General features: G+C 47.1%; 1 protein-coding gene across 2 annotated transcripts in view; it reads right to left on the bottom strand.

The window, feature by feature from the left end:
- Positions 1-13,199, bottom strand: part of LOC115477217 (ras-related protein Rab-10-like) — a 133,176-nt gene that overhangs the window by 25,081 nt on the left and 94,896 nt on the right. The window contains exons 4-5 of one of the 2 annotated variants that reach the window (XM_030213940.1): positions 2,533-2,622; positions 1,988-2,089 (exon numbers count right to left, since the gene is read on the bottom strand). In XM_030213940.1, the coding sequence (XP_030069800.1) occupies positions 1,988-2,089; positions 2,533-2,622 (192 nt within the window). The remainder of the gene's footprint in view (positions 1-1,987; positions 2,090-2,532; positions 2,623-13,199) is intronic. The other variant, XM_030213948.1, reaches the window with a different exon arrangement.

Genomic DNA, 13,199 nt, shown 5'->3' on the forward strand with positions numbered 1-13,199 from the left:
TGCGGAACTACATCCTGGAATTAGCAAGCTGAGACCCAAGTGGGAGAAACAAAACACAAGCAAATCTACTCTACATTCAATTCCCTGGCTGGGACCATCATTTGCAAGCCCAGAGACTTCAGCTAAACACAAGGCTGAACTAGGCAACAGATCTGATCTAAAACAGAGTGTAGTATGAAGTAACCTGGAGATGAGAATCTTAAAAATCTTGACTGACTAGATCAAGGCCTTAACATCCATAAGGGTTTCAGTTTAAGCCCAATCTTCAGGCATCTCGTGGATTCTCCACTATGAGTAACTGATCCAGAAAACACTGCAGAAAACCAGGCTCACACTGTATAACCATAGCCTCTCACTTCCCATCAACTGGAAAGCAACATTTTTGTGACCGGACACTCAAAGGTGAAGAAGGGGCTGACGGCTGGTAATCTCCATTCTTTCCTATCCCTGCAAGAAGACAGTGAGATACATATGGGTCTGAACCCTGGGTACAACATCAAGGTCCACTGCCCTGGGGCCCAGGACCTACAGAAAGAAACATTCTCAGGGAGGATGGGAAAGCAGAGATCCAGGAGACTGAGAAAGAGGACCTAAGCCTCTGATGCTCAAGGCCAAAACATTCCATTCATCTTAGAGACAAAATGACTCTCCCTTATGTTCCAGAGTCTAATAAGGATTAATTGATTTCCTGGAGAAATGTCAACATGGGGGATTTCATACCTCCTGCACATCAGACACCATTGAACTCTTATTGTGCTGACCCAGTCTTAATAGCCAGATGTTTGCAAAGTACTACTCCTGACTGTCTGGAGACTGAGAGCTCAGGGTAGTTCACTAAAGACTTGACACTGTTGGTTTTGGATTCAGGGTTCGTCAACTGGGCAATAATCATCTGATAAATCTTGGAAGACATGTTCCAGCACATGCATGCAGGGAGCTACATAAGAAGAGGACTACCACTGGATGAAACTCCAGGAAAAATGGAAATTGAGCCCTTTCCAGAGGCCAAACGTTTATGGCTCTTTACTAGCCTGAAATATTTCCCAACGCCGAGTGAAGGTGAAAGGAGGTCCCCTTGAGCAGCAACCACTTAATGAGAAGACTGTAAGGGATTCCATGAAAAGGCCCGGCGAGGACACATTGTGGGGGCCATTGCAGTCAAACAGTCTGTGCAAGCATACCTACCTGAAGAAGGGAGGAACCGCCAGAATAGCATTGCTTATGTCCTCTGAATTTGGATCAGCCAAGAAACATTCAGCCTAATCTGCTCAGATATTTCAGTGTCAATCTCTGCAAAGGCTTTTGAGGTTTTTCCCCCTCCCATCTAGCTATATTTTGATTATAATACAACTGAAATTTCAGACTGAGGTTTGATCATACCCCAATCCCCTATCCCCCCCAGATAACCCCCAATTTTCTGATCCCCGCACACTCCTGAGATGACTGCTCCAATCCTTTAATCTCCCACCCCAGAAAGGAATCCCCATGCCCTGAGCCTCCAACCACCAGAAATCCCTTCCGTTCCACTGAACACTAACTAAAAAAATCCCTGGTAGTCTTGAGTACATCTACCCCCTGTCCCTCCCTTCTCATCTTCCTGGTAGTCATAGTGGTCTCCCACCCCCCGATCCCCCCAGCACCCCAAAAAATCTCCAACTCAATCTAGTGGAACTTCAGAGTTGCACTGCATACCTTGAAGAAGGGGTAGCAGTGATAAGCACGTGCTCTTGCCTCGGTGTGGTGTATCCTGGGATGAACTGCATGAGGTAAGTCTGCCAAATAAGGACATTTTTCCCTTACTTCGTAGTCTGCATTCAGTTTGAGTAGCCCTGAATTTGGTGCTTAGTATATGGCATCTTTATGTTAAGTTGTCATTAGTATGAAAGCCCTTTTTGTAATCATTTCTTATTGCAGATTTTTGTTGACCTGTTTAGAAAGAAACATTTAAACAGAAGCACGTAAAACAAAACAAAACAAAAAACATTACCTTGCTATATATTGTCTCAACCAATGTTGAAAATGCTTGGTCAATATTTATATTAGTTTTAGCACTGGTCTCAAAAAATGGTATGCCATACTCCCAGGCGAGCTAAATGAAAAGAAAATTGGTTATTTTACTTGTATGTCAGTAACAGAATGTTCATTAATCAAAACGCTAAGATTCTATGTTTCTTACTGGTAAAATTATCTCAATAGTTTTACTAGAAACTCTTATAAAGAACTATTTGAATGCCCAAAATCTTTAAATACTAACACTTGATGATCCCAGGCCATGTGAAGCTGGTTACAGTCCATTTATTTATTTACATCATGCATAAACCCACCTTTCCAAACAATGTCCAATATGGTATACAGCAAAGGTACAAAGCAGTAAACAAAATACAGAACAGATCAAAAGATGTGAAAAATCATTAAAAAATACAAATACAATAAGTACATTAAAATATTACAATATAAGTGCAATAAACATAAAGCTGAAAGACTGCAATACAAAAACAAACAAAAAAAAAACCCAAAACAAAATATATGTACCTTTTCCCCTTTTTCTTTTGAAACTATTCTTGCATCTTCCTTATCACACTTGTTGCCCAACAGAACAATTTCCACATCTTCACCTTCTCTCTAAACACAGAAACACAGTATTAACGGACATCATGATTATCAAGAAAAATAACTTTTTTCACTTTTATCAGCAAGACCTTAAGAGCATATGATGTATGATACCAGAATAAATCAATGGTCTCAAGAACTCTGCATCCGGCTTTGACAGGTCTCTTGGAAGAAAGGCCCAACAGATCCTAACTGGGAGACCCATTCCTACTGTTTACTCCTAGAAGTAAAAGCTTGGATTTCCTACACGAGAAACTAGTCCAAACTTATTGGAGGTTCTGGCAACTTTCTCCTATTCCTTTGGGTTTCTAGCTCAAAGGACTGGGATTTGGTACCAAAGGCCTTCATTAACAATTAATTAGGGATTTTCCCCCTATTTTATCTTTCATTCATTTAAGCCTTGCAGAAAAGGGTTTGGTTGGGAGGTGGGAGAGGTATGTACCAAGGTTCCTTCCAGAAAATGAAGATACATACCTATAGCAGGTATTCTCAGAGGACAGCAGGCTGGACATCATCATGCATGGGTCATCGTCTGCGACAGCCCAGGAGCTCCGGAGGTAAAAACAAAAACTTTTGAAAATTCTATAAGCGACATGGCGCGTGCGGGGACAATGCACCGCGCATGCGCAAGTGACTTCCCTACGGCGACGCTCGCGCGCTTCCCTCAGTTATATAGAAAGCAAACGAAAAGAAGAAGAACTCCAAAGGGGAGGAGGGTGGGTTGTGATGATGTCCAGCCTGCTGTCCTTGGAGAATACCTGCTACAGGCTGGACATCATCACGCATGGGGTATCCCTAGCACCCAGGCTCACTCAAAACAATGAACATAGGTTAATTGGGCCTCGCAACGGCGAGGACATAACTGAGATTGACCTGAAAAAACAAACACAAGTAAGTGAGAGTGTGGCCTGGAACAGAACAGAAATGGGCCTAGGAGGGTAGAGTTGGATTCTAAACCTCAAACAGATTCTGTAACACCGACTGCCCAAACCGACTGTCGCATCGGGTATCCTGTTGAAGGCAGTAGTGAGATGTAAATGTGTGGACAGATGACCATGTTGCAGCCTTGCAAATTTCTTCAATGGAGGCTGACTTTAAGTGAGCCACTGACGCAGCCATGGCTCTAACATTGTGAGCTGTGACATGGCCCCTCTAAAGTCAAATGCAATCTGCTAGCCAACTGGTGATGGTGCGTTTTCCGATGGCAATTCCCATCCTGTTGGGATCAAAAGAAACAAACAACTGGGCGGACTGTCGATAGGGCTTTGTCCGCTCCACGTAAAAGGCCAATGCTCTCTTACAGTCCAAGGTGTGCAACTTGTCCTCACCAGGGCAGGTGTGTGGACGGGGAAAGAATGTTGGCAAGACAACTGACTGATTCAGATGGAACTCCGGCAGCACCTTCGGCAAGGACTTAGGATGAGTGCGGAGGACTACTCTGTTATGATGAAATTTAATATAAGGCGCATGGACTACCAGGACTTGGAGCTCACTGACTCTACGAGCTGAAGTAATAGCCACCAAGAAAATGACCTTCCAGGTCAAATACTTCAGATGGCAGGAATGAAGTGGCTCAAAAGGAGCTTTCATCAGCTGGGTGAGAACAACGTTGAGGTCCCATGACACTGGTGGAGGTTTGACAGGGGGCTTTGACAAAAGCAAACCTCTCGTGAAGCGAACTACTAAAAGCTGTCTAGAGATAGGCTGACCCTCTACATGTTGATGATAAGCACTGATTGCACTAAGATGGACTCTTACTAAGTTAGTCTTAAGACCAGACTCTGATAAGTGTAGAATGTATTCAAGCAGGGTTCGTATAGGACATGAAAAAGGATCTAGGGCCTTACTGTCACACCAGACGGCAAACCGCCTCCATTTAAAAGAATAACTCTTTTTTGTGGAATCTTTCCTGGAAGCAAGCAAGACTCGGGAGACACCCTCTGAAAGCCCTAAAGAGGCAACTTCTAAGTTCTCAACATCCAGGCCGTGAGAGCTAGAGACTGGAGGTTGGGACGTAGAAGTGACTCCTCGTTTTGAGTGATGAGGGTCGGAAAACACTCCAATCTCCACGGTTCTTCGGAGGACAAGTCCAGAAGAAGAGGGAACCATATCTGACAGGGCCAGAAAGGTGTTATCAGAATCATGGTTCTGCGGTTTTGCCTGAGTTTCAGCAAAGTCTTGCCTACTAAAGGTATGGGAGGATACGCATACAGAAGGCCTGACCCCCAATGTAGGAGAAAGGCATCTGATGCTAGTCTGTCGTGGGCCTGAAGCCTGGAACAGAATTGAGGTACCTTGTGATTGGTCCGAGTGGCAAAAAGATCCACCGAGGGGGTGCCCCACGCTTGGAAGATCTTTTGGACAACGTCCATGTTCAGCGACCACTCGTGAGGTTGCATTATCCTGCTCAACTTATCAGCCAGACTGTTGTTTACGCCTGCCAGATACGTGGCTTGGAGAATCATGCCATGCTGATGCACCCAAAGCCACATCCTGACGGCTTCCTGACACAGAGGATGAGGTCCGGTGCCCCCCTGCTTGTTGGTGTAATACATCACAACCTGATTGTCTGTCTGAATGAGGATAATTTGGTTGGACAGCCGGTCCCTGCAAGCCTTTAGAGCGTTCCAGATCGCTCGCAATTCCAGGAGGTTGATCTGAAGACCTTTTTCCTGGAAGGACCAAGCTCTTTGAGTGTGAAGCCCATCTACTTGAGCTCCCCACCCCAGGAGGGATGCATCCGCCGTCAGCACTTTTTGTGGCTGAGGAATTTGGAATGGACGTCCCAAGGTCAGATTGGAGCGAATGGTCCACCATTGTAGGAAATTGCAAAAATCGGTGGAAAGATGAATGACATCCTCTAGATCCCCTGTAGCCTGACACCACTGGGAAGCTAGGGTCCATTGAGCTGATCTCATGTGTAGACGTGCCATGGGAGTCACATGAACTGTGGAGGCCATGTGGCCGAGAAGCCTCAACATTTGCCGAGCTGTGATCTGTTGAGATGTTCGAGCCGAGGACACTAAGGCTAGAAGATTGTCCGCCCTTGCCTGGGGGAGATAAGCTCGAGATGTCCGTGTGTTCAACAGAGCTCTTATGAATTCCAATTTCTGAACTGGAACTTGGGATAATTTATTACAAACCTCAGCATTTCGAGCAGTTGAATAGTAATCTGCATGGATCGTAGAACTCCTGCCTCCTTGGTGTTCTTTACCAGCCAATCGTTGAGATAAGGGAACACGTACACTCCCAGTCTGTGTAGCGATGCTGCGACAACTGCCAAGCACTTTGTAAAGACCCTGGGTGCAGATGCTAGACCAAAGGGCAGCACGCAGTATTGAAAGTGCTGTGTCCCCAGACAAAATCGAAGGTACTTCCTGTGAGCTGGAAGAACCGAGATGCGAATATAGGAGTCCTTTAAGTCCAGAGAGCATAGCCAATCGTTTTCCTGAATCATGGGAAGAAGGGTGCCCAGGGAAAGCATTCTCAACTTTTCTCGGACCAGGAATTTGTTCAGGCCCCTTAGGTCTAGGATTGGACGCATCCCCCCTGTTTTCTTTTGCACAAGGAAGTACCTGAAATAGAATCCCAGCCCTTCTTGCCCGGGAGGCACGGGCTTGACCGCATTGGCGCTGAGAAGGGTGGAGAGTTCCTCTGCAAGTACCTGCTTGTGCTGGGAGCTGAAGGATTGAATTCCCGGTGGGCAATTTGGAGGTTTTGATTCCAGATTGAGAGCGTATCCTAAGTGGACTATTTGAAGAGGCCACCTTTGGTGAAAATATATCAACCTCTTCCCAACGGGCAGATCGTCCGGCATGGATACTCTTACCTCGGCTACGTTGCTCTAGAGCCAGTCAAAAACCCGTCCCTTGTTTTTGCTGGGGAGCCAGAGGGGCCTTCGGCGCATGCAGCTGACGAGAGCGAGCCTGTTGGGAGCGAGCGTGAACAGGCTGTCGAGAGGTAGGAGTGTACCTACGCCTATTATAAGAATAGGGAACACTCCTCCTTCCTCCAAAAAACCTCCTAGAGGAGGAGGTAGTTGCAGAAGGCATCCGGCGGGAGAGAGAATCCATAGCATCATGATGCTTCTTGAGGGTATCGACCATATCCTCAACCTTCTCTCCAAAAAGGTTATCCCCCCAGCAAGGAACATCCGCCATTCACTGCTGGGGCTTCTGAGCCAGGTCCGAGACACGCAGCCATGGGAGTCTGCACATCACGATACCTTGAGCAGCTACTCGGGATGCGGCATCAAAAGTGTCGCAAGTCCCCTTGGCCAGGAATTTGCGACACGCCTTCTGCTGCCTGACCACCTGGTGAAAAGGTTCAGCAAGCTCCGGAAGAAGAGCTTCAACTAAACTGGACAGTTGCTTAACCGAGTTCCATAAATGAATGCTGGTGTACAGCTGGTATGTTTGGATCTTGGCGGCGAGCATTCCAGCCCGATACGTACGCCTCCCAAAAGAATCCAAGGTCCTAGATTCTGCCCGGGAGCACCGAGGCATAGTCTCTAGTACTCTTGGCTCTTCTGAGAGCAGAGTCCACCACCATAGAATCATGAGGCAGTTGGGCCTTCAACATCACAGGCTCACCATGGACTCTGTACTGGGACTCGGACTTCTTGTTGACAACCGAGTTAGAAAGAGGGCAAGACCAATTCCGCAAAATCACTTCCCTGAGTGTATTGTGCAGGGGGGCCATTGCAACCTCTGCAGAGAAGGATAATCCAGGATCTCGAACATCTCAGCCCTGGGCTCATCCACAGCCTCTATGGGAAATGGAATGTCCTTAGACATTTCCCGCACAACAGATGAAAGAGTAAGACTCTCAGGTGGAGACTGTCTAACCTCAATAGGCGGAGTAGGATCAGAAGGAAGCCCCTGGGAATCTTCCTCCGAAAAATACCTGGGGTCTTCCTCTTCTCCCCATGAGTGCTCCGCTCCTCTTCGGTATCGGACAGAAGCTCTCGAAGAACAGCCCGAACCCGAGCCTGTCTCGACTTCGAGGATCGACGTCCTCATGGGGGATGTTGAGAAGTCGACCTCTGCCTGGACTCCGGTGAAGCTTCCTCCACCGACGTCGAGTCAAACCAGGTGGCAACCGGCTCCGCAGGGACCTCCTCACAGGAGATGGGCCAGACGCCATCTCAGCAGTAGGCATGGGAGGCGCAAGCACCTGCGGTACCGAAGCAGACTGATGGATCAGTCCTTCCAGAAGCTCTGGAAGAATGGCCCGGAGACGCTCATTGAGAGCTGCCATCGGAAAAGGCTGCAGGGCCGGTGCAGGAATCAGCGCCAGAATCTGAAGAGGCTCAAGAGCTGGTACCAGGCTGCCGGATGACCGACACATTGGCACCTCCTGAATGGAGGGTGAGCGGTCCTCCTGGCGCCGATGCTTCTCGGGTGCCGATTCCCTCGGCTCCCCGGAGCTCTCAGTACCATGGGAAGGAGATCGATGGCAATGCTTCTTAGCCTTCGCTCGACACCTGTCATCGACACTCCTCGGTACCGATGAGGACGTGGAATCCTCACACCTCCTCAGGGCCGGGTCCGACACAGGTCGGTCCCAGGGGGCCTGCACAGCCGTAGGCCTCGAGACGGGTGGAGACCCACTCGATGCCTCGCTGCTCCCAGCTCAAAGTGGTCTCTTGGCACCCATTACCTGGACTCTCAGTGCTGCTTCCCTCGATGTCGATGCCGCCGACCTCGGTACTGATGTCAATGCCGTTGTCGAAGGACTGGACCGATCCGAAAAAAGTCTCTCGCGCTGAGCCTCTCGAGCCACCTGGGTCCTCTTCTTCATTAACTTACACAGCTTGCAAGCAGCTGGAAGAAGATCAGGCCCGAGGCATTGGAGACACCATGCGTGAGGGTCGGTACACAAAATGGTCCGGTTGCAGCGAGTACAGCGTTTGAAGCCGCTGGGAATCTTCGAGGACATGGGCAGGAAAATAGCGTCCGCGAAATTAAACGACACGATTGTGCCAATGAAAAAGGCACAAAAAAAGGGAAAAAGGAACGCGGCCGAGCAGTCTGAGGGTGGCTGTGACGAAAAAGAAAAGAACCTTAAAAAGATGAGAAAACTAAGAAAAAATAAAGGAAATGTCTTTTTTTTAATATATATATGTTTGAAGAAAAAGACGAAGGAAAAGGAAAAAACGGAGCGCGATAAACGCGACAAAAGTCTCCTAGGTTGAAAATCACGAGGAGCAGCAAAAAAAACACAACTCCTTCGCGAAGCGGATAAAAGAGAACTGAGGGAAGCGCGCGGGCGTCACCAGCAGGAAGTCAATCGCGCATGCACGGTGCGTTGTCCCTGCGCACGCCACGTCGTTTCTAGAATTTTTAAAAGCTTTTGTTTTGACCTCCAGAGCTCCTGGGCCGTTGCGGACGACGACCCGTGCGTGATGATGTCCAGCCTGCTTGTCCTCGGAGAATCCTGCAATCCTTGGACCTAAATTAGGCTACTAGCTATTGTGGGAGCAATCTCTTTAAATGGGTTAGTTTTGCACATATGATGGCAATGAGCCTCACCACCTGAGCCAGGATGTGAGGAGTATGGTTTAAGGTCCCTCTAATTTACTGCTCTGCTTGCATCGTGCCAAAGAGAGCTTCCTCCTAAAGTTCATATGATGTAATATGTACAGCAACTTAACAAGGGGTGCTTAAAAATTCCTTTTAATTAAGCCCGTGGCATCCAAAATGATGGGAAATATTTTTGCCACATTTTAATGGTCTCTGACTGCATTTCTATACCTCATACCCCTGGCTTGTATATACTGTTCCTCTACATGGCTGTGCACCAACCACATGTGCCTTTTGCATTACCATTTGTATGTTGTTTTAAAAAAATCCAAAACAAATAAATATAGCAATAGGCTGAAAGTACAGACGCCAACAACCCAACAAACGAAACATACTCTGCACCAAACCATGTCCGATAAGAATTCATAAGATATTCCACACTGAGTAATGCCAGATAACAAATCATAGAGTCTGCCTAGTCTGTGTCTGACTGCTTTTAGCCAAGGGGTGGGCATAAAGGAAAGAAAATTAGCAGTCTCCAGACTAGTCAAGGCGCCTGGGAAGTACTAAAGCAGTAAACCTAATAGTGGGATCCTCTGAGACTGGATGTCAACACCCGGGCCCCAAAGGCAGCATCCCTTGCTGCCTGCACATCAACTCTGTAATGCCTCACACAAAAGAGTGTGAAGATGATCAAACCTCTGCTCTATAAATGTCCTGCAGCAGAAACAGACTGCTCTCCGCCCACAAGGATGCCATTGAGTGTCCCTTAAGAATATATGCTGAGGTTACCACGTCTTTGATCTACCTTGAAATGAAAGCCTTAGAAGCTGCTGCTCAAAAGCCAAATGATCTGACTTCCTAAACTTTTAAGTCCTTCTCAAGTACTCCTGCAATGCACGCTTCACGTCCAAACGAGCCAACTGACACTGTTTCTTATCTCCTGACATGTCTCCTAACGCTGGAAGAGAAATAAACCGATTCACATGAAATGCCGACATCACTTTGGGTACAAAGGGTGTAAGGTATCTCTCTTCCGAAAACACGAAAAATGGTTCCCAACATGACAAGGCCTGCAACTTTGAGATCCTATGCACTGAGGATACAGCAACCAAACAGGGTCCCTCTGATACTTAGCTGGTGGCAGGCAGCCTTTTGACTGCTTCCTGGCAGCGTTCAACCTGGACATTCAATTCCGGGCCATTTTTGGTGACCAGCATTGAATATCTGGGTTTTTCAATGCTGGCTAGAACATGACCTGTTAAATCAATATTCAGACTCAACCGGCCATGGCTTACTGGGCAATGATAAGCCTGTTTTTTATGCAGCCTTATTTAAGTTACGAATGCCGGGTCTTGACCATTCATGCCCCCGGAATGCACCCAACATCGTTTGCTTTTTATCCAGCACTAACTGAGCATTTTCAGTACGATAACCGGATAAAAATCGCTGAAAATAACTGGTTATCCACAGACATGAATTAACCATCACTTATTGCATAGCAAGTCAGAACGGTTTACTCATTAAAAAAAAGTATAACAACATGTAATGTAATTTAAGCTAGGAAATCCATTATATGATAGGACAGCACAAATGAAAACATCCATACTGAAGATAGTAACAAAGAACAATCATTACAACAGTCATACACAATTATCTAAAGTTTTATTTCTCCTTGTATAGTGTAAAGCATATATTTCATACCTGTGTGGTTTTCTTTATCATCATAATGTTATATATCAAAAGCAATTTGGTAAAAATAAGTTTTTAGAGCTTTACGGAAAAGAGGGTATGATTCTTCTACCCTAATTGATTTTGGAAGGGAGTTCCATAGTGCAGGGGATTAAAAAAAAAATGTCTGAGGCACCTGTGGATTCCCATCTAGCCCTTGAGGGTGGAGGTACGGACGGGGAGAGGGATCTTGGGATGATAGTATCTGAGGATTTGAAGGCGACGAAACAGTGTGACAAGGCGGTGGCCGTAGCTAGAAGGGGTGTTGATGCCCCTGTATAAGTCGTTGGTGAGGCCCCACCTGGAGTATTGTGTTCAGTTTTGGAGGCCATATCTTGCTAAGGATGTAAAAAGAATTGAAGCGGTGCAAAGAAAAGCTACGAGAATGGTATGGGATTTGCATTACAAGACGTATGAGGAGAGACTTGCTGAATTAAACATGTATACTCTGGAGGAAAGGAGAAACAGGGGTGATATGATACAGACGTTCAAATATTTGAAAGGTATTAGTCCATAAACGAACCTTTTCCGGAGATGCGAAGGTGGTAGAACGAGAGGACATGAAATGAGATCGAAGGGGGGCAGACTCAAGAAAAATGTCAGAAAGTATTTTTTCACGGAGAGAGTAGTGGATGCTTGGAATGCCCTCCCGCGGGAGGTGGTAACATAGTAACATAGTAAATGACGGCAGAAAAAGACCTGCATGGTCCGTCCAGTCTGCCCAACAAGACAAACTCATATGTGCTACTTTTTGTGTATACCCTACTTTGATTTGTACCTGTCCTCTTCAGGGCACAGACCGTATAAGTCTGTCCAGCACTATCCCCACCTCCCAACCACCAGCCCCGCCTCCCACCACTGGCTCTGGCACAGACCGTATAAGTCTGCCCAGCACTATCCTCGCCTCCCACCGTTTTCACTTCCACCACCTCCCGCGGGAGGGCATTGGTGGAAATGAAAACGGTAACGGAATTCAAACATGCGTGGGATAAGCATAAAGTAATCCTGTGCAGAAGGAATGGATCCTCAGGAGCTTAGTCGAGATCGGGAGGCGGGGCTGGTGGTTGGGAGGCGGGGATAGTGCTAGGCAGACTTATACGGTCTGTGCCAGAGCCGGTGGTGGGAGGCAGGAATAGTGCTGGGCAGACTTATACGGTCTGTGCCAGAGCCGGTGGTGGGAGGCAGGGATAGTGCTGGGCAGACTTATACGGTCTGTGCCAGAGCCGATGGTGGGAGGCAGGGCTAGTGCGGGGCTGACTTATACGGTCTGTGCCAGAGCCAGTGGTTGGGAGGTGGGGCTGGTGGTTGGGAGGTGGGGATAGTGCTGGGCAGACTTATACGGTCTGTGCCCTGAAGAGCACAGGTACAAATCAAAGTAGGGTATACACAAAAGTAGCACAAATGAGTTGTCTTGTTGGGCAGACTGGATGGACCATGCAGGTCTTTTTCTGCCATCATTTACTGTGTTACTATGTATGTTACTATGTCTATTGTTTGTGAGTGAGCAGAGCATTCATGTCGGTGTGTATGGAATAGTAAGGTTCGCAAGGTAAGATGGGGTAGCTAAATGAAGCGCTTTGTATGTCAGAATGAGAATCTTGAATTTTACTCTAAAGACTATCGGAAGCCAATGAAGATGACGTAGAAGAGGCGTGGCCCTGTCGTATTTTGAGGCTCGACAGATGATACCAGCGGCCGTGTTCTGACTCCCAGATATCTGAGTAATGGTGAGGGAGAAAGATAACTTTTGGCGAGATTGACTACCCAGCCCAGATGTTCGAGCAACTGAACCACCCAAGCTGTGTTGTCCTTGCTCTCCTGAAAGGACATTGCCCTGATTAGCCAATTGTTCAGATAGGAATGGACCAGAACTCCCTCCCTCTTTACGCAGCGCTGCTGCAACAACCATCATCACCTTAGAAGAGGTGTGGCTAGCTGTCACGAGACTGAACAGAAGAGTGCAAAATTGAAAATGGTACCCTAAGACCGCAAAATGTAGGAAACGCTGATGAGACCGATGAATGAAAATATGAAGATACGCTTCTGTCAGAACTAAGAACATGAGAAACTCTATGTTCCAGATCACCACAGTGACTGAGCACAGCATTTCCATACAAAAGCTGGGAAACTTGAGGGCTCTCTTCAAGCGCTTGAGGTTTAAAATCAGATAAAAGGGGGGGGGGGGGGGGGGGAGACTACGAAATAGATGGAATAAATTCTCATGCCTCTTTCTTTCCAAAGGAACTGGCATGACAGCCCTAAGGAGATCAACCATTGTAGAGTATCCTTGACCAATCCCTCTTTCCAGCAGGAAACTTCACAAACAGACCTGCA

Source organism: Microcaecilia unicolor, chromosome 1 (genome assembly GCF_901765095.1).
Source record: "Microcaecilia unicolor chromosome 1, aMicUni1.1, whole genome shotgun sequence".
Classification (NCBI taxonomy): domain Eukaryota; kingdom Metazoa; phylum Chordata; class Amphibia; order Gymnophiona; family Siphonopidae; genus Microcaecilia; species Microcaecilia unicolor.